We start from the raw sequence: 25,174 nt of genomic DNA on the forward strand, positions 1-25,174 counted from the left end.
TGATCTGTTCTAAACTAACAAAAAAAAACAATTAAAAATACGATTCTGAACTGGTTCCCTGAGTTGGAGCTATCGACTTTCCTTCCGTTCCAACCAACGATTTCAAATTGACCTCTTTTCGATAGGTGCCAATTTTATGTTTTGTGCGGATTGACAATGGCACAAAGAGATCGATGAACCCGCGACGGACGGTCCGATTCATTGTGATGTAGATTAGACAAACAGAGCCTGAAATTGAAAATCTAGTGCTCAAGGTTAAAGCTTAAGCGTACCATGAGACCATTGCCATCCGATTTGTCCAACAAGAATCACCAGTGGTGACGCGGAGAAAAATTGCATGTAGACATAGATGTAGGCAGCGATAGCGTTGAATGAGCAAATCAGGACGGATTGGAAGAATATCTAATAAATATAAGGAGACGGTAAGTTGAATTGAATTTGTGTTACCTCACCTGTTTCTGAGTTTTTGACATCGATTCAGAGCGAATAAAACGGCTTTTTGCAAAAAGAATTACACAGAGGTAGACATAAATTGCAGTAGTGGCACCAGAAACAATACAATTATTTATGGCATGTTGGATGTTCACGTAGTCGGTCGCCTGAAATATTTTGTGCTTATTTTATTAGGTAAGTGCATCAGGTGTGGGCGGAAATTGCCGCTGCCGGTTTGCCGATTTGCCGATTTTCCGATTCGCCAAAAGTTTTGATTTTCGGCAAATTGACGATTTGCCAAACATATACTTGCTGGAAGTTCTTAGAGGTATTTTTTATAAGACGGAAACACTTAGAGCTGTGCCTTTTTGAAATTTTTTTTTCGTTTTTTTCTCGAGATTTTCATAGAATTTACTTTCAAAATCTATACAAAAACATTCATAGGGTGCGTACAATTTTGCCGATTAAAATTGAAATTCTGAAATTTCAGCAAAAAATGTGCAAAATTACAATTTGCCGAAAATTTTTGGCATTTGCCATTTTTCCGGGAAATTCGACAATTCGGCAATTTGCCTGTCAGAAGTTTTAATTCCCGCAATTTGCCGATTTGGGTGTCAGCGTACCTCCCTTCCGTTTGGAAGCAGTGGATTGAAAAACCAGCTTATGTAGTTAGAATTGAACGATGCAGTTTTTGTGAAGAAAATCGCGTAAATTGTATAAATAATCGGTACGGAAAGCGTCAAATAAAATTTTTTCCCAATGAAAATAGTCCTCATTTTTAGATTATGATTCACATCGCAACATCGATTGATTCCCAAAAGAACACAAGTAGCACAGGATCCCATCCAACATCCTGAAATTTTGAATTAAAAACACCAAAAACAGTAGAATTACCGACCACACCCAAGTGCTCCCATAGAGAGTATGAAAAGTGGATAGGAGCACAGCGTGGCTCCCTTTATTCCAAGGAAACCGGTAGCGATGGAATTGACGAAAATGCAACATATATCGAGAATTCCAAGCCAGACCATTATTTTATAGCATGATGACTTCATTAAATCACTTTTGCAAATCACAATCAAGCACGGGACATAGATCATCTGGAACATTTTTGGGATAGCTACAGGGTGTTTTTACTTAATTTCCGAAACAGTTAAAAGATTGCCAAAAGTTCCAAAGTTTAAAAAGTTCGCAAGACTTCCTAGAAATTTCTAGAAGTTCCTAGAATTTTTCAAAAAATTCACAAGACTTTTTAGAATTTTCTTGAAATTTTGCACAAGTTGCTAAAATTTTTAACAGGTTCAAAAATCCTCTCAAAATTTCTAAAAGTTTCCAAAACTTATCAGAAGCTTCAGGAAAATTTATCAACTAGAAAACCACAAATCTGGGTTTTTTTGGTTTTTTCCGAAGCTTCTCCAAAGTATTTAGAAGACTCTAGAAATTTCCATAATTTTCTTAAACATTCTGAAAGTTTCCTGCGGCAATCTGGTTAAATTTGCCGAGTTCGTATATTGCCCAGCTCGGCAAGAAATTTCAAAAATGTTGACTTGCTAAGTTTGCACCAGGGTGTGCGCCAAATGTTGAAATTTGCCGCACACATTACAATTTTTTATAAAACTTTTGCCTAAAATCAATGGTTTTGATCAGAAACTCAATGCAAGAAAACATATACCTAATTGTGTTTATTTCATTTTTATTCAAGAAATCCTCACGCGCATTAGGCAATAATAAAACGAAAACCAGTGAAAGTTTTTTTTTTTCCATTATTTTTGGCACTTTTTGAACTAAAAAATTGCGATTTACCGAGAATGACGACTAGCGCAAATTTGCCAAATTTGCCGAGCTCATCAAATTTTAAATGTTGCCGCACACCCCTGATCCATAATTTGCTCTATTTTTCAGTTCCCCAAAAGTTCTAGAAGCTTTTTTGAAGAAACAATCAGAAAGACAAAACGATAACGATACTCACCATCAAAACTATACCAACTGTTAAAAAATATCCACCAATGTAAGGTCTTGAAACTCCCAACTTGAAGCCATCAATTCCAGAACAATTATAGAAATTTTGGTTCAATTCAAAACCATTTCGAATTACATAGTTGTAACTCTGATCAATGTCACTAGTGAGCAGATCCATTTTCAAATAACTGGTTTGTTAAAACCATATTTATACCCCCAACTCAACTATAATCTCCTAGGACAATGGGTACGTCAGGTGGTTGAAGAATTTTGGTATTTCAAGAAAAAAAAACGCACAATAATGTGACGTTAAGGATTAGTTTATTCAAGTTTTCATGTTAGAAAAATCTTGAAATTTGAATGACCAGTTATCGTGATCAAATATTCAAAAAATCAGTGGAAACAACTTTGGGGATCAAAGGGTTCAAGTCCCATTCTTTGAAAATACGCGGAAATTATTTTGAATTAAAATTTCTTGGATTATAGCTTGGAGGGTATAAAACACGCTTTTCAAGTTGATCGTTTACTAGAAAATCCGAACTTTGATTTGAAGGGAATTTAGACCTCGAGGAAATTTTCCCTTTCGGCAAATTGCCGATTTGTTGTATGTCGAACATTAATTCGCCGGATGTTTTTAGAGGACGAATTCAGCCGAGTGTGAACTCGAGAGCTCATCTATCTGTTTTTCCCTTGTTGCTCTTTTTTTTCAGCATTTTCGTTTTCCAGATATTTATTTACTGCACCTCTAAAAAAAGTGTATTTTTAAAAAAATTTGAGAACAAGTTTTATAAACAGCATTAAAAAAAATTTAAGGGGATGTTTCTGTTGAGAAGATTTGAAAATGTTTTGACTTTTGCACAACTGTGAGAAAAAAGTTCCATATGTTTCCAGAAATTCCTCAGAACTTCTATAATAGTTCAAAAATTTTCCAAAGTTTTTCCGAATTTCCAGAACTTCCTTCAAACTTTTTGAAGTTTTCACAAGATTTGGAGTTTTCCAGAAGTTACCAAAACTTTCCAGAAGAATTTTTCAAAATTTTCATAGGTTTCCAAATCTCTTTCGAAGCTCCCAGAAATTTTTTGAAACTTCCAGAAGTTGTCAGATTTTAAAAAAATAGATTTTCAGACATTTTTCACAATTTCCAACTGTCCACAATATTTGGCAGATATTTCCTCGAGATAGGAAGTTTTCGCAACTCACAGATTTTTGCAAAAATTTCCATAACTTTGTGAAAAAAATTTTCAGAAGTTTCTTATAATTTTGACACTTTTACAAATGTTGGCTGATGTTTTTCGAGTTTTTACAAAATTCCCAGAAATGTCTTGAAATTCCTGAAAATCACTAAAAGGTTTTCATATATTTTCCAGTTTTACATTAGTTTTCAGATCTCCCTCAAATTTTTAAAAGCTTCAGAGAGTTGCTAAAAATATTTTTCAACCCTTTCCTTTTCAACCTTTTCCTTCTAGTTTCAGATCCCAAGACTCCCACGTGTCACCCACTTTCAGCACAGAAAACACAATTTAAAATAGAGAAGCCGGAGTCTCCTTCTTCCTTTTCCCAGCGCGAGTTTTTCATAATCGCAAATCTAGTTTTACTCCTCTCACAAGCCGTGTCTATTGTACCTTCCATGCTTTTTTTCCTATTTTTCCCCAAGATTCTATGTAGACACTTATTCATGTTTTTCGAGCTTCATCCCTTCACACAAACACGCCAAAGGATGCTTCTTCCTAAAACAGGAAACAATTTGGTATCACATTCTAACCAAAAATTGCATTGTTTCACGCTTTGGGGCACTTTCGAGTTGCTTTTTCTTTTTTTGTAGGAGCAGCCCTGTTCCGCATTGCCAAATTTTGTTTACTTTTTGAGTTGGTTGCTTGAGCTTATTGAAATTTTGTTTTGCAAAAAAAATTAGTTTCTTGGAAGCCTTGGTATATGGAGTTTGTGATGGTAGCAGCCAGGATCAAAAATGTTTTAAATTTGGAGATATTACAGCTTGAACACTGATCAAATCTCATAATAAAAGGCTCCAAAAATTTCTAGATTTTTCAAAATTCCCAGCCAAAGTTTTTGTAAAATGCCAAAATTTCCAAAAAATATTTGATATTTTTGAGAGAATTTAGAATAGTGAGCTCCTACAAATTATTACAATGCAATTAAAAAATTAAGATTGCAGAAGTTTGTTTTATTTCCAAAGGTTTTCTATGGAATTTAATCCAGATGTGATTCGGAATTTAAAAAACAATCGATTTTTTAAAAATTCAAATTTTTAAAAAGATATAATTTTGCACAATTTTTAATTTATATTCAATTTTTATTTTGAAAAACAAATCCGGAAAACATTTTTCCTGCCAGGTTTCTTTTTTTTAATTCGGGAAAATTAATAAATTAACGAAGTTCTTGGAGAATTAATTTTAACTTTAAAAAAAATGGGGAAAAATATAATTTTTTAAATGGATAAGATTTTATAATTTTCAAAAAATACGCAAGAATTGAAATATCGAAACATTTATATTTTATTCGTTTTTTCGGCCATGTGATTTGGTCTTTGAAATGAGCTATAATTAGGTTTCACGCTTCTAGAAAATTTGAGGCTTAACACAACAAAAGTGGTTTGAACTTTTGTGTTATGTTTTTTTTCAAGATCTTAATACTCATGTTATAGGGAACAAATAAAGAACGTACCTATCTCTTTTAGTTTTTTTTTTAATAAAACATTTTTAAGGGCGAGAGATATATAGCCATGCAAATTCCCCAACTCCTCCACTATGCACCTTTCCCATAATAAGCTAATGAATATTCTTTCTGACACACCTTCCTCCGATCAGAAATTTTCTCATCTTTTTCTGGAGCACACACAGCTCATTCGCAATTCTATCGGTGCTCTTTTTCTTCAATTGTTATTCATCGAGCAGCGATTTGTGCGCGGGACATAAATATGCATAAGGACCATAGATTGAATAGGCTCCAGTTTGCAAGTAGTTTGATAATAAGGCTTGAAAGTATACGTGGTAGGTAGGCTCGTGCATACTTGCCTATCCGCTCGCCTTCCATTTCTGTAATACTTTTTTTGTAAATTAATACATCTAGATAAACAACATTTTGGTCAATTTTAATGAAATCCGGACCTTTCAATCGTAATTTTCCCCCAATTTTCAAGTATCTATCTGAAAGTCTGAAAGCCCCATGAGTCTCGAATGCAAACCTATTGTATCATATAAACGCCGATTCAGACCGATTAGCATAGATTTGGTCGTCTACATGCACGTTATTTGGGTGGCATGAGAGATAATATTTTGATTTTGAAGGTTTGAAAGTGAATAACTGACAAAATTTCATAATCTAAAAGCTTCAAGAACTTTGGAAAAATGTTTTATTTCGAGTCAAAAAGTGGTGAAACTCAGTTTGCGCCACTTTTCCTAAAATCTTAATCACTGTCTTTTTTTGAAGTTTTTACCAATGTTTTTGCAAAATTTCATTAGGCTATTGCTATATGCTATATGCAGCAAATTTGCTCATTTTAGCACTATAGCAATGATTTTTAATCAATACCCCACAGGCTGTAGTTCACCTTTAAAATAATCAGGCATTCAAATCGCCCACTGCACTGCTAGATGTTCGAAAAAAATTGCAGAAAGTGTACATAAAACTTTTTTCTTCTTAAAAATCCCAAGATCACTTTGCACAAATATCTAGCACTCGCATCTTGCTCTAAGTGATTTTACATCGTTTGTTATCACTTTTTGAATAGCCACCGCCGCCACCCTCAATATTCTTCGCCTATTTTACTCTTTTCAATACGAGCTCTAATGAACTTTGAGATGCTAGAATAGAATTCTTCGAAAGAAAGTTTAGTTTATTTTATATTCAAAATAATTATTTCTTCTTCGAGAAGCCCAAAAAGATTCTGAAATGAAGAGTCACATGGCGTCTGAATACGGAGTGAATGCACCAACTGCTCTTTCACTCGAAAAGTTGACCTTTTTTCTTTTTCAATTTTCTCTTCTAATTCCGTGGCTCCAAATCCTATCGTGCGAGTTTCAACTTTTTCCAGTTCCTTTCCTTTTGGAAGTGTTTTTTTTTCTCATTTTGATAAAGTCGCTTGAAATTTATTTGTAGTCAGATGAGATTATTATTGGTTTTTATTTTATTTTATGAGTGTCTCCTCCCGACCAACGTCATAAAGATTGGAGATAGTGAAATTGCAGAGGTAGTCGGCACACCAGCATACTTGGTACATACAATTTCTACGTCACAACATCTTGACAGTTGATTTCCCACAGAGAGAGAGTGGCCTGTGAGCCTGTAAAACTCCCTCCTACCTATTTTGCAAGAGAGTGACCTCTTGCAGGTAAGCCTGCACAACAATTTTGGAGCTGACAAATTCTGACGCAGAAAGAAAATTGGTGTGTGACCAAATACCAATATTTATTTGATTTTTCTATTTTTCGAAGGTGTTTTCCAGGTGGAAAAGCGGGCGGAAAACCTTTTTTTCAAGCAGAAGGAGTTTCAAAATCTCTCCCCTCCATCAAACCGATTAATCATCTAATCACTCGATCATTTTCTTTACATTTTCCGAACGTGTCCCCCCATATCGTCACAATCCGAACGATCGAACAATCTGAATATCCGCTTTTCAAAAGCTCAAGCCCTGATAATCTTTTGGTGTTTTTTCCTCGATATAATAATCCAAAAATGATAAATAAATATTTTCATGAGTATCTGACACATATTCTGTGAATGTGAGTAAGAAATAGAAAATAAAAGTTACTCAAATCTAATTTTCTTTCTTTTTTTCTAAATTGTGAGATTTTCTACATTTTCCAAGGAATGAACTTTGTGTTGTTGTGTTTGAAAAATCAAGTTTTATCAGAATTTTTCTGCAAAAATCTTTTAGAAATGTACTTTGGAGATGACTTTGGATATATTTTTGAAATGAAATATTTTAATTGCAAAAAATTAAAGAAACTGCTAAAATAAATTTGAATTCCCGCGCTAATGAGCAACATAGTTTAGAAAAATTGCGTTTTTTAGCTTAAGTGATTGAATTTTCTTGATTTTTTCTTTAATAATTGATTTGTGATACTGTTTGTCAGTTTTTATAAAAATTTTTCGTGAAGAAAACTTGATAAGCCGAAATAAATACGCGGAAATTTCAAAATTAGCCAAAAATCGAATATTCATTTACATTTTTATTGCGGGAACCTGAAAAATTGACAAACGGTGTTTCAATATTCTAGCTAAAATTCAGATAGAAATACTCAACTAGGTCGTTAATCGGCGCGGGAATTCAAACTTAACTTTTTTTTGAAAATAATAATACAATCGGAAAATCATTTTTTTAAAGTATATTGGGCCATTAAGGTCCATTTTATATCATTTAAAGCAGGGGCGGGCGGCAGACAATTTTTCCGGCAATTCGGCAAATGAGCAAATTTTCACAATTAAAATTTCCGGCAAATCAGCAACTTGCCGAGATTGATCATTTCCGGCAATACGGCAAACCGGCAATTTGCCGATTTGTAGACAAAAAATTTTCCGAATGGCAATTGCCTTCAAATTTAAAGCGAAATTTCGATACAACGCTACTCCTTCTTTCAATAAAAATTTCAACAAAAATTTTCTCTCAAATTTCTCATCAAAAATCAATAATCATGTAGATCAGGTGTGTGAGTGTGTGAACATACGAAATCTAAAACCTCAAACATGCCCCCCACTCTTCCCACATCATGTCATCATATCAGTCAATCATTCACACACGTTTTTCCGATATTTCTTTCGGTCTCGGACATTGAGATCTGCTCTTCCTCTTCTCAAAGTGCTCCACCCTGATTATTACGTTAACACTTGTCTGTGTTGTGAACCTCATTCATCATTATTCAGGCGGAGAATGCTTTCTTCAACTGGAAGAAGCTTCACTCCACTTGATGGATCAAATGGAACGAGTTCGAGAAGGAATCCTTTTGTTCAGGTGACTTCTACCGGTGAGTTTTTAGTTTTAATTTTGTTTTGATTTTACAAAAAAATCCAAAATCTACAAAAATTGCCAAAATTATTTAAAATCGTCTTAAAAATCACACAAATTTTCAAAACTTCATAAATAAAACATTTTTAACTATAAGATCAACCATTTGGATTTTTTTTAAAATTTCGGACCGTTAAAAAATTAAAACGAGAAGTTGAAGGGTTTTTAAATATTAGAAAAAAGGTTAAAGGTGAAGTAGTGTCAGTGGGTAAAGTGTTGAAACTACTCCTATAGTGCCAAAATGACCGAATATCATAATAAAGCTTTTCAAAAATTTTTAGAAAATTTTTATTTACTGCCAAAAGTGGCCATTACTTAGTTTTTGCCACTCATAATAAATTTGAAAGTCGACCAAAAAAATAATGTTTTCTATATTTTTAATGCTCTAATTTTGTTTTAATTTTTTGTATCAAAACATTCTAGTAGCAAAACATGAAATTGCTTTAGATATTCCCAAAAGTTCATATTTTTTAAGTTTTGGCAATGTGCCAAAAATTTAACCTGAAATTAGTTTTTAGTTTTAATAAAATTAGTTTTATTTCTACAAAACATAATCCACGATCTACAAAAATTGTTCAAATTATTTAAATTTGCCCTAAAAATTTGACAGATTTCCAAAATTTCACAAAAAAGTTCTAACTATCATTTCAGCGATTTGGATTTTTTTAAATTTTGGACAGTTTGGCCACCAAAAATTGTTAAACGTCAAATATTGCTACTTTAGCATAACTCATACAATGTTTTAAAAACGCTGAAAGTTTTCAAATAATAGAAAATTTTGAATAATTAGAACACTTTTTTAATTTGTAATTATTATTTTTCGATTTTGGAAAAAATTGCTAGTTTCAAAATTAACTATTGTTCAAAAAATACAAAATTCATTTTTGAAATTTTATGAATTTTTCCGGCAAATACATATAGCAATTTTCCAAAAATCAAAACTTCCGGCAGATCGTCAAATTGGCGAAAATTAAAAATTCCGGCAAATCGACAAACCACCATTTGGCCAATTTGCCGAACTTGTCGACAAAAAAAAATTTGCTGCCCACCCTTGGTATAAGCTTTTCCGGGCGTTCAAAAACTGAATTCATCCTACATTAACCTCTCCATTTCAGATTCATGCCATCTCCCAGATCGACCAGTGCTCAACACTCCACCAATATCTTCGCGTGTTCGAGGCGAGAAGCTCGTGAACTACATGGAGCGCTCACCGCCCTCTTCATCGGTGGCAATCATACCGGGGTAAGCAGATTAATCCAAAGAGTTGTGTGAGTGAGTGAGCATAAATGTGCTCTTTTCTTTTCTTTTTTTTGCGTGCCCCTTTTTTCTAGCATACTCGTCATCATCGAAATTAAAAGATAGAGAAGTCACCGTCGACGATGCCGAAGGGCATACTTTTTAGAAAGAGTCGTGTAGATTTCTATCATCTCTTGTATGTATATTGATATATTCGAATGAAAGAAATAATTGGGCTTTTTTGAAGAATCGAAGACCAAATGTCATTTGGACCATGTTTCATTTTATGAAATTTCATTTTATGGACTTTCTTTTATCGTAATTCAACTTGATAACCCGTGGTGCTCAAACATCACGATTTTAGTGAATCTCTAAACTTTGAAGCAGGGGTGAACGGCGATTGCCGTTCGGCAAATTCGGCAAATCTGCAACTTGCCGGTTTGCCGATTTGCCGGAAATTCTGGCTTTTGATGAATTGCCGATACGCCTTACTGCAAAACCACACTTTGCCGAAAATTTTCGGCGATCGCCGTTTTGCCGATTTGCCGGAAACCTCAATCCGGCAATTTGCCGGAGTCCCAAGCTCAAACCAAAAACAAAAAATGTCTGGATTTTCCATTTTAATTCCTATTTCAAAAACCAATTGCTCTGAAATGCACTGCCCATTCCATTAATGTGTTGGCAATGTCTGTCCCCATAAGTATCCTGAAAATTGATAAAGCCTTATTTTATGGCGTTTCTCATACTCATGTAAGAGCTAGGTTCATTTTTGATTTTTAAAAAAGTATTTTATGAATTGAGAAATGTAAAAAAACATAGCAGAAACAGAAGAATTGTGAAAAATGATTCCCATTAATTAAAACTAGAAAAGCTGCACAAACTTGATTCAAATCTTTGGCTCTGCGAGCAATTTTCCCAATTTAACATAGAAATTTCGAATCGCTTAAGTTTTTCAGCTTTGAACCCAAAATAAACCCAAAGAAAATAAAAAATAGAAAATTACGCGTTTTTAGCTCAATTATTATGTTCAATGAATGAAACTTCATTTTTTAAAGTAAAAGTTGACACTGATCTTCTTTCGTGAATAAGATCGTCGCGAGACCCATTATAACAAACAATTTGCCTGTGGCAATTATATTTTGCAACTTGACAAAAATTTAGTACCTACAATCAAGCTTAGTTTATTTCTTTTACTTCTCTAATTCTCATAATTTTCACCATATAGCCAAAAAATCTACTTATTAGCTCAATTAGATTTGATACACACTTTTTCTCCTATAATCTACTAATGTTTTTTGACCATAAAATGCACCAAAATTCATTTTTTAAAATTCTGAGTTTGCCGCAAAACTCAAGATTTTTTGGAATTTTTCAAATATTGATTTTTTTCAAATCATTTTTCCTACTTTGAAAAGCATGAGCAAATATGAATTTTTACGAATTTTTACATTAATTGTACATTTTAATTTTTTGTAAAAATTTCGAATTTGGGGTAAAAAAATTATAACCCAATTTTCGAACACTTTTTGGAGCGGAAAAAAGTTTTTCAAATTTTTTGAGCTGGAGTGAAATTCCGAGCCTCGAATTTTGGAAAAAACATCTAGCAACAGGTCAAAACGAAATAGTTTTTGAAACCAAAAATCAAGGGTCGTCAGACTTCAAAGTCTCAAAATCCAAAATCATCCACACTAAAACTTTTGTACCCGCTCAATGACAATATTATATTCTTTATCCGCTTTTCCTCTCCTCCATTCTCTGGCTCATTTCCGTTGTTGCCTGTCAACCGCATTGACTTCTTCTTTTTCTTTTTTTGTTCCCCCTATTTTTCTCATTTTCCTTTTTATATTTACATTTTCTGTATGTGACTCCATAGTTGGACATAAAATTTCCTACGTAAATGCATAGGTGCTCAGTGAGCTTAATTTAATAAATATATGTAATTCTCGAGGTTTGGTTTTTTTTTGCTTTTTTTGCTCTGCAATGCTTGAATAATCCTTGGGGAGATTAGTGTGAAAAGTCCATCTCTCTCTCTTATCAGTCAACCGGATATCCATTCTTTTTCTGCCTGTGATACGTCGGCATAATTTCCGCTGCCGCTTGATGCTTTTTCTGGAACTTTGAATCAAAACTAGAAAGAATAGAAAATTTATTTTTGCACAGATTTAGAGCTATTTTTGCATCTCCTTTTTGAAATTCTATAATTTTGTAGTTTTATAGTTTTGGCAAAATCGGAAATTGTCAAAAATAGAAATTTTCGGCAAATTCGGCAAACCGGCAATTTGCCAAATTGCGAATTTTGTCAAAAATCTATTTTCCAATTTCCATTCCTCATGCATGTATTGAAGTTCTGGAGCGTTTTTTTTTAATTCTGCTTAGAAACCGTAATCTTTAAGTATTTGTTTTAAATCTTCATTTTAAAAAAGTTTTTTTTTGAAAGTTCGCTTTAAAATCACTGTAGGCATGAGTCAGGCTTATATGAACGGGGGATCCCTCACTTTTCCAGCTCTAGCTCTAGCTCCAGCCAATCTATTTCCAGATATATTTCCGTGTGTCTTATTTACAAAATAGAGAGTATGTGTAATTGTCTCACACAAAGTTGTCCCAACTAACCTTTTATCTCCCACTGCCTCCAATTTTTTTCCGTCCGCTCACCGCCGCCACCAACTGTCTTGTCACGGCTCATCTCTTTTAGAGAGTTCTCAATGAATGTTATAGATCATATGAAATTAAGAGTCGTAGACACGTGAAAACATGTATGCGTCTCTTGGGTATAAATTATCTCTCGACCGGTGGATCTAATTTATTGGCAATGAATTATGAGGCGACAAGGCCAGGGGCAATGACTCCCGGGGCTCGGAGAGGCAATTTGAAAATAAAAAAAACGACGGAATAGTGAAAAATGATGATGCTATTGGATGATCTGTGAAATATGTCTAGTTAATTATTTGATGATAGAAGGAAAATGAAGTTTGAGCGAGAATTCAAAAAGCTAGGTAGCTGAACTTGGCGAGAAAAGTTTATGGGTTTCTGTAGACGATTCTAGAAATCCTCGACCAATGTCGGCTGCCAAAATTTCAACTTGGTGCCAGACTAGGCAGATACAAAAATGCCTACCTGTTTACCTACCAGGCGCCTACCATTTAGGCACGTATGTAGTTGTATCTAACAAGTTTCACATTTATACTTTGTTGAGCCTTACCTAATCCTTTTTTAATCCCAGTAACAAATGTTTCAGCACATTTTTTGGCATTCCGTTTTGTGAAATTTCGCGCCAGGAAGTTTTTTGTGAAGCCTCAAAACATAATCCCACGTCATTTAGCTTATCTTTTCGGAAAAGGTATTCAAATTTTTTTTCAAAATTTTCAGCACACACACTCAAATTTTCAGCGAAATTTTCAAGCTTTAAAGGTTTAGATTTTTCAAATTTTTTAACTGAAAATTGTTTGATGGCTGTGCAGAACGGCAAAGAGACAGCTAGGCAGGCAGGCAAGAAGGCAGACTAGGTAGGCAGGCAGATGGTTAGCCAGTTCAGTAAACAGATAGGCATACGGTAAGCAGTCATTCGGATAGGCAATTAGGTTGCCTGGTAGGAAAATAGTCAGATAAGTGAGCAGCTAGCCAAGCTGAAAGGCAAATAGGCACGTAGACGTGCAGGCAGACAGGTAGGCGAGCAGGCTGGTAGAATCTAGGGGCTCACTGCTTAAATATTTTCTTCGTATTTCGATGTTTTGTGTTATGACACCTGTGATGTAATGTCATAAACCATTATGTTTTATTGTCGGAAAACAAAAACTTGACATTTTCAAACTCACAGGAATGCATATTCCATCAGTATATCGCATATCTCTTTTCAAATATCTCTCTCCCTCTTTCCTGTCCCTATTCCATGTCCCCATGTCTCATCCGTTCGTCACAATTCGCTGGTCCACCAATTCATCTTAATTCTCTCGCGTCTCTTCGTGTTCTCTGATCTCTCTCTCTCTCTTCCTCTTTTCATGCTGCTGCTTCCAGCAAAACGGTTAGTCGAGTGATCGAATTGGGCGGGGCGACGCCGTACAGGCGAGGTACTGCCCCTGGACCCTCTTCATCTCCATCCAGTTCAATTCAACATCAGAGACTCGAATCCGCGAAATCGAGTGCATCTTTGGTGTCTAGAGCGTCGTCAACTAGCTCATCTAACTACAATAGAGCAATGATACAGTAAGTTTTTGAATTGAATTTGAAAAAAAGTGGAAATCTGAGTTTTAGGGTAGCTACAACAGGTTTTTGCTTTAAAATTTATAAAATTCCGAACCTACAAAATATCAAGAAAAAAAATTTTTTTTTAAACTTTAAATTCCCTCTATAATGGTCCACTTTCGAGCCAATCAAACTCCACACACTGTATCTGATTGGTTGAAAAATGGACGGGGTAAATCGCTGATTGGTCGAGCAGTTCTCATTTTGGAGGGAGTTCAAAATTGGAATTTAAAATTGGCTCCTAAATAGGAAATTTGTGTAGTAAGAGTTGTTAATGTAATTTCTTTTTTCAATTTTTTCAATTTGTCGTTTTGCAAAAACAAAAAAGTAATTATTGAGACTTTTTAGAAACTTTATATACTTTCTACAAAATCCTCAAATGACTCTACTCCACTGTTAACAAATAAATTACATTTTTATTCAAATTTTTCGCCAATTAAATTCTATTAAAAATGTTTTAAAAATCCAGCATTGCTTTAGCTTTTGGGTTACCAAGAATTTTCTAAAATTACCGATTCATCTAAAAGCTTTTCGCCAAGATTGCCCATTTACAGCCCTCCAGGGATGTAAAAGTACACCTGAAACCCACTGAACCAACGTTTTACGCCCTCCCTCATCTCTTACATCTCCTCATCCTTTCTATGCTTGATCCATCACGGATCTTGTCACCATCCTGTCCATCATGTTTTCCACCTTCCAAAACCAACAATTACATGTGTCAAAATTGAGAGAGCTGACGCCTATTATTTCGGGTTTCTTCTTGCAAAAACGTGATGTGAAAATCCGGTTTTCTGGAAAATTTTAGTAAAAATCACAGTTTTTAAACAAACTTCTTTAATAATAGGCAAAAAATGCCTGCCTGCCTGGTGTTCAGACGGCCTACTCCTATTTCTTGCATAAACCTGAATTTACGCAAAAGTGAAACATGGTTAGGTAGGCGCGTAGGAAGCCAGGCTACAGAGCCAAGTAGGCAGGTAGGCAAGAATGCACTATAGAGGCATGGTATGGAATGCACTATAGAGGCATGGTATGGACACGTAGGCAGGCATGCACGGTATACGTACGTAGACAGGCGAGTAGGAAAGAATTCATGCAATAGGTAGATAGGTAGGCGCGGATGTAGGCGGGCACAAGGCAAACATGAGGTATACATCCATACATGTGCATAGGCAGCGAGGTGCAAGTGCAAAGTAGGAAGCAAGTGTAAACTAGGTAAACGTACATAGACTAGCATAATGTAGGCATGCTTCAGGCACTTATGCAGATAGGTGGACGTAGAGGCAGGCAGGCATGATGTAAGCATAAGGTAGGCACAATAAGATGTATACCTAGGCGGGTCTTTAGACCATGCCAGCTGGCACGATTGTGATACGATTTGGGCGCGTTGCAGGTATCCAGGTAGGCAGGGATATAGAAAGAAACCGTCTTTTAATTTTTATATAAAACTTTCAGAATGAACTGTTCTATAAAAGTTGAAAATTATGTTGTACAATTATTAAGGTAGGCATACATTAGGCGTGACTGAAACTACTTGTTTCATGACGATTTTCCATTTTTGACAATTCAATTCTTCTTCTTCAAAGTTCTCGTGAGCTCCGAAAACTCTTGCTCATCAATTTCCAGGAATAGTAATGTCTAACCATGAGAAACTTTACTCAATTAAAACTAATAACTGACCAGAAATTTAATTTAAAAAGTCCGAGAAAGTAATTTCACAGGAGGGTCCACGTGATGTCTTACTTTTACTTATTCTTTTTTTGTGTTTCTTCGAAAATTTCCTTTTTTTCTTGTTAACCGGAAATTTGCTCTCATAGTGTCCTGTCATATTGCTTGTCACCTTCTCATGTTTCTTCATCTTTTTTCTAGCTATTTTAACCGCAACAAAGCGGCTTGAGTTCTAATTTTCGAAAAGATTTTAACATTTTTTAGTCTAAAATTACCAAATATCAAAATGAAAACCTTATAAATTTTTGAATTTTTCAAATGATCTTAAGTCAATGATTTGGCAAGTTACTTGGTTTTTAACAAAAAAAACTGTTTGAGTAATTTCAATAATTTCTACAGACTTGAACTCAATATTATGTTATAAAAATTATGACATTTTCCAGCGCATTTTTAACTAGTTTCCAGGTTTGCAAAATAAGTTTAAAAAAAGACCAAAACAAAGTTGGGAAGTGCATAGGGATTGCCCAAAGTAGTACTAGCGTTTTGGAAATTTTTAGAACATTTTGAAAATTTATAGGCATTTTTTTGTGATTATTTTTGTGACATTATTTCCAAAAGATAAAAAGCTTCCAGAATGATTATTAATTCCTATGCATCTTAAAATCTTTTTTAATTGAAAAAAACATTATGAAAACAAAAATTAGATTTTTCTAAAATTTTTCTCAAAAAGCATCCAGAATTCCCTAGAAAAAAGAAAAATTTTAGACATTTCAGATAGAACTTTCACTGAATAGGATTTAAATTTTTTAGCTTTATTTAAAAAAAAACCTTTTTTTTTTGCAAAATTGAAAAAATTTATTTTTTTTAATTCAACTAATTGCATAAATTTTTATTTAAAAGTTGTATGTGATATTTTGCAAACCATTTGCTATATTTTGAGGAAAATAGTGTTTTGAGCCACATTTAAAGGTGTTGATTCTAGAAACTTTTTGAAAATTTTCCAAAAAATTGTTTCAATTTTTCTTTTTTTTAAATAAAAATCATAATTTTCTTCCCATTGGTCCCTATTACAAAACTTCCCACCAATAAAAATTGTCCCCCCATAAACAAGACACTCGATCAAAATCCAACTCTTCCAAAAAAAATTGCTCCAAAATTTCCAAATAACATATTTTTTCTTGTGGCTGAATAAACGAAGCGCATCTATTTCATTTTTTTGTAATATAGGAACGGCATCTCCAAAACATTTTGAATAATTTATGGGAGCTCTTTTTTTGAAGTATTTGAGAAAATTTATTAGAATTCGGGGAAATTTTATTTTATCTTAATTTTAAAAAATCCTGAAGAAACGCCTCTTGTTTTCTTATTTGTTTATTTCATTTCCAAAAAGATGCTTACTTTGGAAATTTTGGATTCTGATCATTTTGTAAACATTTTTCACTGAAATTTCTCCCAACCATAATCCAAAAATATATTTCTGTGAAGTTTGATACTTTGCGGAAAAATTTCAGAATTTTGAGAAAAAAACATACATATAGTTGAAGATTAATTCATAACAGGGAAAATAATTGTCTGGGACCAGATGAGTAAAAAACAAAAATAAATTAAGGAAGAAACTGTGAGAAAATGTTCTGCTAAATTGATGAATTTTGATCATTTTTTCCCGAAAACCACAGGATTACTGTAGATTCCTGCTCTATTTAGACTGTAGGTTTCTGCTTTATTTTTATGGTTTACAGAAGCTCAGAAAATTCCTATAAATTTTTTTTAAAGAATATTTTTTCACGTGGCGTCAGAGTGCCCCATTTCGGTTTGATCAACGTAGACCTACGAGCATTGCGGGAATTTAGAAGCATATTTTCCACAAATGGTTAAGCCACATTTTGTGTGCAAAAAAATGCCAAATTTTTTTGTAGATCACCCGTGATGGGACAGCCGGACACGACATGGTTTTTCTAGAAAAAAAACCGATTTTAAAAAATTTGTTCAGATAAATTTTTCAAAACTTGGACTATAGATCTAGTCTACATATAACAGCTCTACTGAAACATTCGATTTTTTAATTTCCAAAAATCGAAATATTATATGTTCAAATTTAAGAAATTTACGAATAAATTCGTAAGTTTTTAAATTGAAAAAATCTTGGTGCAGAATATGGTTTAGGTTTAAGCTTGGGCTTTTTTAGCCTGCAGTTTCTATGTTCAGGCTTTAGGCTCAGGCTCTTAGAGTAAGCCTTCCAGACTTAGCATTTTAGGCTTAGTCTTTTAGGCCTTTAGATCAATGTAACCTATACCAACTGTACTTTCTAGACACCACTTCTAGGCTCCGTGTTTCTCATCTATCTCGTCTAACACAAACCAATCCATCTTATCAATTGATGCCCTTTGCCTCCGAATCCCATGAAACTCACGTTCCAACATTGGCCACGAATACTGATCTGATCTGTGCCCCGAGACCACAACTCCCCCATCTTCCTCCTTGCCCCTATTTTTACCCCTTCCTTCTTCCTGACAGCTGCTCTGATGTTTCAATGTCCGATCAGAGCCAAGCACGTCGGCGGCTCTGTCCAAAGCACAAGTCTGTGTGACAAGTCGAAGATCAGTGGGAACTTGGCGGGTGGTCTAGACAGAATGAGGGTACCCAAAATTGGGCAGGTTGAGATCGGGGGACTTGGAGAATTAAGAACTTTGTCCACTTTTAGTGCAATGAGCTAAGCGATCTTCTTGTAATTTGAGATCTCATCGATGTTCAACATCTTGTTCTCCCGTGCGGGCCGTGCTACTTAAACCTCATTTTTAGATTTTTGAATTCAAAAATTTTTTCAAAAGTTTTTATTTTCTCAACAGCTAGTATTATTGAATATTTTTTGAAAAGGCTTAGGCTTGGTCTTATTCTTAGTCTTAGTCTTAGGCTTTGGTATTTAGCTTAGGCTTAGATTGTTAAGCTTAACCTTAAACCTATTTTGAGACTTGACTCCGGCTTAGAGTTAAGCATATGCTGAGGCTTAGGTTTGGGCATATGTTTATGCTTAGGCATAGGCTTAGGCTCAAGCTTAGGTATAGGCTTCGGCTTAGGCTAAGGCTTTGGCCGAGGCTTATGCTTTGGCTTTGGCTTTGGATTTGGGCTATAGGCGTATGTTCAGATGCTTAGGCTCAGGTCTAGGTTCATAGTCTGAGAGTTAGGTCGATTCACGAATAAACATGAAGTCGAATAAAAAAATCGGGATCCCAGACGCTTTCGTTTTTATCAGTTGATTTCTGATCAGAATCTTATAAAAAAGATTTTTTCTATCTTTTTCATCCAGGTTCAAGTGATACTCCGAATCCCATAAACCTTATCTTTTGGTCTCCGCCAACTATCTCTCTCTATCTATGTGTGTGTGTTTGGATCTTCAAAAAAGCGGCTGCTCCATGGAGTCGGAGTCGGCGGGACCATCTCTAGTTCCTCTTTCCTCCATTTCACACAATTTAAAGTGGACACTTCATGACACAGACTCACAGCTTCTTCTTGTGTGCTTTAGACAGATTTTTGACCCTTGACTAGTCATTACACTGATGTCAGGGAAAGGAAGACGGAAAGTTGATCTAAAATTAGGACTGATGGGAAAGATATAAGATGAGAGGACAGAAATCACATTGGAAATGCCTTTTTCGTTGGGAGAATGTGTTGAGAGACTTTTGAAGAGTTTTCAAATTAGTTAAACCAACAGTTCAGCAGGTTTTTACTGTATCAGTCTTTGTAAGTGAGCTGGCAGGTTTCCTAGCCTTCGTATTTACCGCAAGCCTGCCTGCCTATGTGCCTTCTAACCGCCTTCTCGTCTTTTACCAAAAATCTAAGAAGATGTCGGGCCCGACATTTTCTTGGCTTCACGAGTTGTGAGTAAGCACGTGGTAGGTCTGTAGTCACGACGGAGCTTTATGTTTGTTTCTATTGCCTACCTACCAAAGGCTACATTTAAGCTTACATGAATTGCCTAGAGACCGTAAGATGTCGGGCAATAAGTCTAGGCAGACAAAAAACGTCTGTTTTGTATAAAATCATTATTCCCCTGTTTCTAATTTTTGACAGGAAAGTGCCAGGAAACGCCTCCAAAATGAGGAAGGCGTCTTACAGTGCTCAAGAAGGCCGGCTAAAAAGACACTCCTTTAAGCCTTCTCCTGAAACATCTATTTTCCACTTTTGGTGAAAATACGCTTTTACAACCACCAATTAACCCATTTGTTTTACGATCCTTCTCCCCATTCATTTCACCACCCTACATAGATTACCGTAACCTTCGCTCATTTCCGATTACTCCCCGTAATCACGTGTGTTTTAGTGTGGAGCCTGAATGGGCCGTCGTAACTTTTATATCCTACCCCCATCTTTCCTCCTTCTTCTATGCTACGAGAGCTTGAGAGCACTCCCTCCTGCTCTCGTGGCGCCCCGCCCATAATTTGCTTCTTACTGTCTATCATCATCCGGCTCGGTGCCAGTCGTTCCTCTTTGTCCGTGGTTCTTGGTCCAAACAATCTCACATATAACTAACACACACAAAAACTCTATTGTTTTGTCAACTTGTTGTGTCTGGTCCTGTCTGTTTTTTTTCTTGTTATACCTGTTGGTTCTGGCCCCCATTTCTTTGATTCTTATTCTTTACGGACTACTATCCTAAAATCTAAAAAACTATAGACTGTTGATTCTGCATGGCACTGCTGATCGCACCAGTTGTAGCGGCGTAAGTTTGGAAATATGCATTTTTCAATATTTGGAAAAAAAATTTAAAAGAAAAAACCATCTCGAAAATTACAGACAAATAGCATCCGGGAGCACATCAATGGCCGCCTGCGAGAGAGAGAATTCTGTGGACAATCAGCCAGATCGGGCTAGCATTGACGATCGGTCCAGCAACAAGTAAGCCTTGGAATACCCAGAAAAAAATCTTAGAAACGAAAAACTTTCTTTCAGAAATTACGACGAGGATGTAGAAAGCCGAATGATTCCAGTAGATCGTCCAAGTCACAAGGGAAGCATTCGGGATAACACACCTGACTCAATTCTTAGGCTGAACATTGGTGGAAGTAGCTATCGCATTCGGACGAGATCCATTATTAAGTTCGGACCAAAGACACTTCTCGGTAGGTCAAAGAGCGGGGATAATTGAGGAGAAAAGTGTGGAAGAGGAAGTGGGGATCCGGTGAACTTGCAAACACGAATTGAATATCTCGCTTAATCTAAGGCTTAGGTGTAGGCTAAGGCTTAGGCTTAAGCTTATGATTGGGCTTAATCTAAGGCTTAGGCTTAGGCTTAGGCTTTGGCTCCGGATGAGGCTTGGGCTTATTCGCAAGTTCAGAAAAAAATCAAACAAGCGTGTTTTTGTTTGAAAATCATCAAACATTTTAGATTATCCTTCTGATAAACTCAGGCTTCCTGAAGATTTTATAAACCAATTTTGTCAAAAGTAAAAAAATTTGCACAATTTCTTAAGAACCTTCAAGAATTCTGGTTTTCAGGTCGCTTTGTCCGCATGAACCATGAGCACCGTCGTCAATGGGCTGATTGGTATTTCGAAGAACAAGACGAGTATTTCTTTGAACGAGTTCCAAGGTACGCGCGTACACACATTCTCATCCATGGCAGAGTCAATTGTAGTTTGATGTTTTGTCTCTCTTCTTAAAAGTGTGTCAGCTGTTGGAGCATGTCCGACACGGCTATTAATTAAGCTGAGCCTGAAAGAGAAAAGAACAGAAGACACTAGAAAAAAAACAGCTTAAAAATTGCAATTTGCAGATACTTTGACCCGATTTATGATTTCTATGCAACCGGAAAACTTCATGTACCAAAAGATTTATGCTTCGACAAATTTATGGCCGAGCTCCGTTTCTGGGCGGTTTCCAAATCCAGAATGGACGAGTGCTGCTCACCATTCACACAGTACTGTGTCACTATGGGAGGGGATCCCAAGTGTACGGTAGGTTATCTTTTTTCTACATTCTTATAGTTATCTGGGTATAGATAATTATTAAACATTTTTAGGATGAAGCTGCTGAGTTGCAGAAGGTATCCAAAGAAAAACTGCATCCAATTTTTTATTCCATTTCATAACAGTTTTACCTTACCAATACCTATAACCAACCAACCCAAACCACTTTAAACTTTTTTTTTTTGAGGAAATTAGTTTAATTTTTGATTTTTTCAGGAAAAGGATCACTTCATTGGTGTTAGATGTGCAAATATTCGTCGTAGATTATGGCTGATCCTGGAGGGTCATTCACAAAGTAAATGGTGGAAGGTAAGGAGTTACATTCATTGTGTTCTTTGCGCCTACCTGCCTGCCTACTTACCTGCCTAATTCTTACTGAGCAATAGAAAGCATTTTTTGTCATATCACAGAAAACGGTTTCAATGATTTGAAAATAACAGTTAATTTAGTTAACGAAAAATACAGGGATGTTGCCAATTGCTGCAAGAAGAAGAAAAATTCAGAAACTTTAACACATTTTTTTTGAGTATTTTTCATATTTTTAAACTAAAACAAAAGTTATTGTTAGATTAATCAAATGTTTCCCAATATTTTGACATCAATTTTAATAAAAAAATATTACATGTACATGCCGCGGTAGGTCATTTTGTAGAATAGCTGGACATGCCTGGTTTTTAAGTTTTTATTGAAATTAGAGGAGTATTGATTTTGAACGTATAGTCCAAATATGAGCTCAAATGAACGAATTTCGTAATGAAACTTCTCAAATTTTTTTCAAATTTCTGAATTGTCATAAAAAATTATTGAAAAGCTTTCATGTTATATAATCATGAAATTCGGTCTTCTGGGGCCATTTTTAGTTTAACGGAACTTTTTTTAACATTCGCTGTAAGTGGTCTTAAGCAGAAGGCTCACATTGAATTAATTAATACCATATTTACCCTATAAATATTTCAAATTTGACAGCTTTTATCTCAGTTTTCGTTATTCTTATACAAGAATTGTCAATTGACAAAATATTTGTTAGTCCTCTTTCTATCGTTTCGTAGTTTGTCGTGTTTTTCAACATCTTCAAAACGAACAAAGATATCCACTCATTTTCAGGCCTTCGAAATAATCTCCACCGCCTTCGTGGTTCTTTCGATCTCCGCACTGATTCTCGGCTCCATTCCCGAGTTCCAAGTGCCTCAAAAAAGTGAGGATGGTCAACTGGTCTACGCAACAGCTACTTACCCAACATATCCAAATGGCGGTGGAATGACCATCGAAAGTCGTACCGTTGTCAGAGAAGGATCTGATAACTCGGTAAGATTTTTTTAATTATTTTCCTAAAATATTTTGTATTAAATCTAGTGGTGAAAACGGGGTTTGTTTTGAAGTATCAATCAATTTTACAGACGGGTGATTTGATGGCTGAAGAAACTGTTCCGACGCCGAGAAATACTGGCAAGGTAGAAACTCTTATGTGTCGGCGTTCTCATATATATTTTTATCTAGAGACTATGTCATTCACTCAACTAACATTTTTTCTTCTTCTGTATTAAGCACATATGGAAATTGTGTGAATGAACGGGTGAAAATAATGAAAACAATTTTCAGATTGAAATGACCGAGCATCCAGTGTTCACATGGGTTGAAAACGTCTGTGTCATCTATTTCTCGATTGAATATGCCATGCGATTTATTGTTGCTCCAAGAAAGGTAAGAGTTTAGAAACTGGGATAAATAGTGTCAGATTTGCATTGCCCAAATGACAAGCCTGAAATCGGCACTAGAACGGCCATAGGAAGGCGCTAACTTTTTAATGATTTTTACAGGAGTCTCATAATGAATTTTTAAGACCATTTCCCGTTTCTGACAGCACATTAAACAATTTTACAAATTTCAGTTAGCGTTTGCTCGTCAAATTCTGAACGTCATCGATCTGCTCTCTATTGCCCCATTCTACTTTGAGCTTCTTCTCTGGATCTGTGGAATCAGTGGTGAGAACGTTCGAAAGGTTCGTTGGGCGTTCCTGACAGTCCGTCTTCTTCGTGTACTTCGTGTCATTAGAATCGCCAAGCTAGGAAGATTCTCACCGGGTGAGCTTGGACTTTTTGGGAAATTTTTGACGAAAAAAAATGGCTTTCAGGTCTCGCAAACTTTGCACTTACAATTCGAAAATCCAAGAAACAAATGCAAATGGTTGGTGTTGTGATGATGACTGTGATTATCTTCTTCTCAACTCTTATCTACTTCCTGGAAAGAGATGAGCCAGGAACCAAGTTCACGAGTATTCCAGCAACGTTCTGGTGGTAAGTAAATTTGGTTGCCTGCCTATCGCCTGTTTTGGTGTCCTGTTGTAGACATTTCTAAAATGTGCAAAGGTATTGCTAAATCAGTCGACACTTTTTGGCTTCTTGGTGGGAAACTGGGCAGAAGGCAGGCGTAGGTCGACTTGAAAACAGGCAGGCACTCTTTTCTCAGCTAGACACGTAAAACCCGGATGCCCGCTCAAATTCCTGAATATCGTTAACTTTCGAAAAAAACGAAAAAAAATGTATTTAAAAAATAATGATTTTTTGATTTTAGGGGAAATCGATAAAATTCTGAAACAGCTTATAAATTTTTGAAAAAGTCAATAGATTTCCACACGCAAAAATCAATAAACGTTCGGAAAAATCAATAAATCTCCGCATTAAAAATTTCTTTTCAGGTGCGTCGTGACTATGGCAACCGTCGGATACGGAGATCTCGTGCCAGTTACAGTAGCTGGAAAACTCGTCGGAAGTGGAGCAATCGTGTGCGGAGTTATGGTTTTAGCCCTTCCAATTACTATTATGGTAATCCAGCTTTTGCAGAATTAATCTATAATTTTAAAATTTCAGGTCAACAATTTCATGCAAGTCGTGAAGCTTCGCGAGGAGGAAATCGTGAAAAAATACGCACAAGGAGACCAAGTTTAATTGTTTTTTTTTCCAAATCATTTAAAAATTTTTATCAAAAATCTACTTTTTAATATGCTTCAAGATCTTTCTTTTTTTCAATATACTCCCCTTAAACCTTCTTAGTCCCGATTTCGCTTGCTTGCCCCCCATACTATACCTGCCATCCACCCGGTACCTTCAAATCTCCTAGATTTTTATGTTGTTCTTCTAGTCATACAAAAATAAGTGTCCGCTGTATAACTAGCACAAATTCAAGAATACAGTTGATAACGAAAATCTCATTTATCTTTTGGAATCCTATCATGATTTGCAAATGAATTATATATATATATATTTTTGTGTGTTTTTGAAAATTGATTTTTTTTTAAATTTTATCCTGCTAATTGTAATCAATAAAGTCAGTTTCACTTAACCCATGCTCGATTTTTAATTTTAAAACTGTAGGCAAGAATTCCTGTAGGCAGACAGTAGGCAGGCGCGCATGTTGTCAGGCAATAGGCATGCGTGTTTGCAGGCAGACATTTGGCAAGGGTCCCTGTAGGCTGGGAGTATGCTGACAGTCGGCAGGCGTGCCTGTAGGCAGACAGAAAACAGGCGCGTGCCTGTAGGCAGACAGTAGGCAGAGGTGTATTTAGCAGAGAGTCATAACGAAGGCATGTACCCCTGAAACTTCCTATTGAAGCTGTTTCTGCAGACTAATTGTAAGAACAGTTTTGCCTTCCCAGTCATTCC

General features: G+C 35.5%; 2 protein-coding genes, 1 long non-coding RNA gene and 3 other non-coding genes across 11 annotated transcripts; 2 read left to right on the forward strand and 4 right to left on the reverse strand.

Moving 5' to 3' along the window:
- Window positions 1–31: 31 nt before the first annotated feature.
- srt-24 (Serpentine Receptor, class T) lies at window positions 32–2,569 on the reverse strand (the record flags this gene model as incomplete). The annotated part of the gene is made up of 6 exons (NM_067575.3): window positions 32–228; window positions 273–402; window positions 453–599; window positions 1,056–1,285; window positions 1,331–1,532; window positions 2,402–2,569. 6 exons carry the CDS (start codon window positions 2,567–2,569, stop codon window positions 32–34), a joined length of 1,074 nt encoding a protein of 357 aa, NP_499976.3.
- 21ur-15063 lies at window positions 1,517–1,537 on the reverse strand. Its single transcript, NR_052884.1, has one exon.
- Window positions 2,570–6,693: 4,124 nt separating the features above from the next.
- On the forward strand, window positions 6,694–7,236 carry linc-94. Its single transcript, NR_101879.1, has 2 exons — window positions 6,694–6,794; window positions 6,854–7,236. It is a non-coding gene; the product is annotated as a long non-coding RNA linc-94 (long non-coding RNA).
- An 824-nt stretch (window positions 7,237–8,060) lies between these two features.
- On the reverse strand, window positions 8,061–8,155 carry Y55F3C.15. Its single transcript, NR_052885.1, has one exon. It is a non-coding gene; the product is annotated as an Unclassified non-coding RNA Y55F3C.15 (non-coding RNA).
- Window positions 8,156–8,278: 123 nt separating this feature from the next.
- On the forward strand, window positions 8,279–24,848 carry kvs-5 (BTB domain-containing protein; the record flags this gene model as incomplete). 6 transcript variants are annotated; one of them, NM_001307392.3, is made up of 15 exons in its annotated part: window positions 8,279–8,372; window positions 9,529–9,655; window positions 20,345–20,446; window positions 20,501–20,670; window positions 21,046–21,139; window positions 21,323–21,503; window positions 21,569–21,592; window positions 21,732–21,824; window positions 22,620–22,820; window positions 22,913–22,966; window positions 23,115–23,216; window positions 23,404–23,596; window positions 23,647–23,809; window positions 24,211–24,337; window positions 24,383–24,460. In NM_001307392.3, the coding sequence occupies 15 exons, from the start codon at window positions 8,279–8,281 to the stop codon at window positions 24,458–24,460; spliced, it is 1,803 nt and encodes a 600-aa protein (NP_001294321.1). The 6 variants fall into 6 exon arrangements, with proteins under 6 accessions (NP_001294321.1, NP_499978.2, NP_001294322.1 ...); NM_001307393.3 differs by lacking the exons at window positions 8,279–8,372; window positions 9,529–9,655 and adding an exon at window positions 20,239–20,270; NM_067577.8 differs by lacking the exons at window positions 8,279–8,372; window positions 9,529–9,655; window positions 21,569–21,592 and adding an exon at window positions 13,842–13,849 and having other exon boundaries at window positions 24,383–24,848.
- Window positions 14,995–15,294, reverse strand: Y55F3C.14. The gene has a single exon (NR_052886.1). It is a non-coding gene; the product is annotated as an Unclassified non-coding RNA Y55F3C.14 (non-coding RNA).
- Window positions 24,849–25,174: the final 326 nt, after the last annotated feature.

Source organism: Caenorhabditis elegans, chromosome IV (genome assembly GCF_000002985.6).
Source record: "Caenorhabditis elegans chromosome IV".
NCBI lineage: Eukaryota > Metazoa > Nematoda > Chromadorea > Rhabditida > Rhabditidae > Caenorhabditis > Caenorhabditis elegans.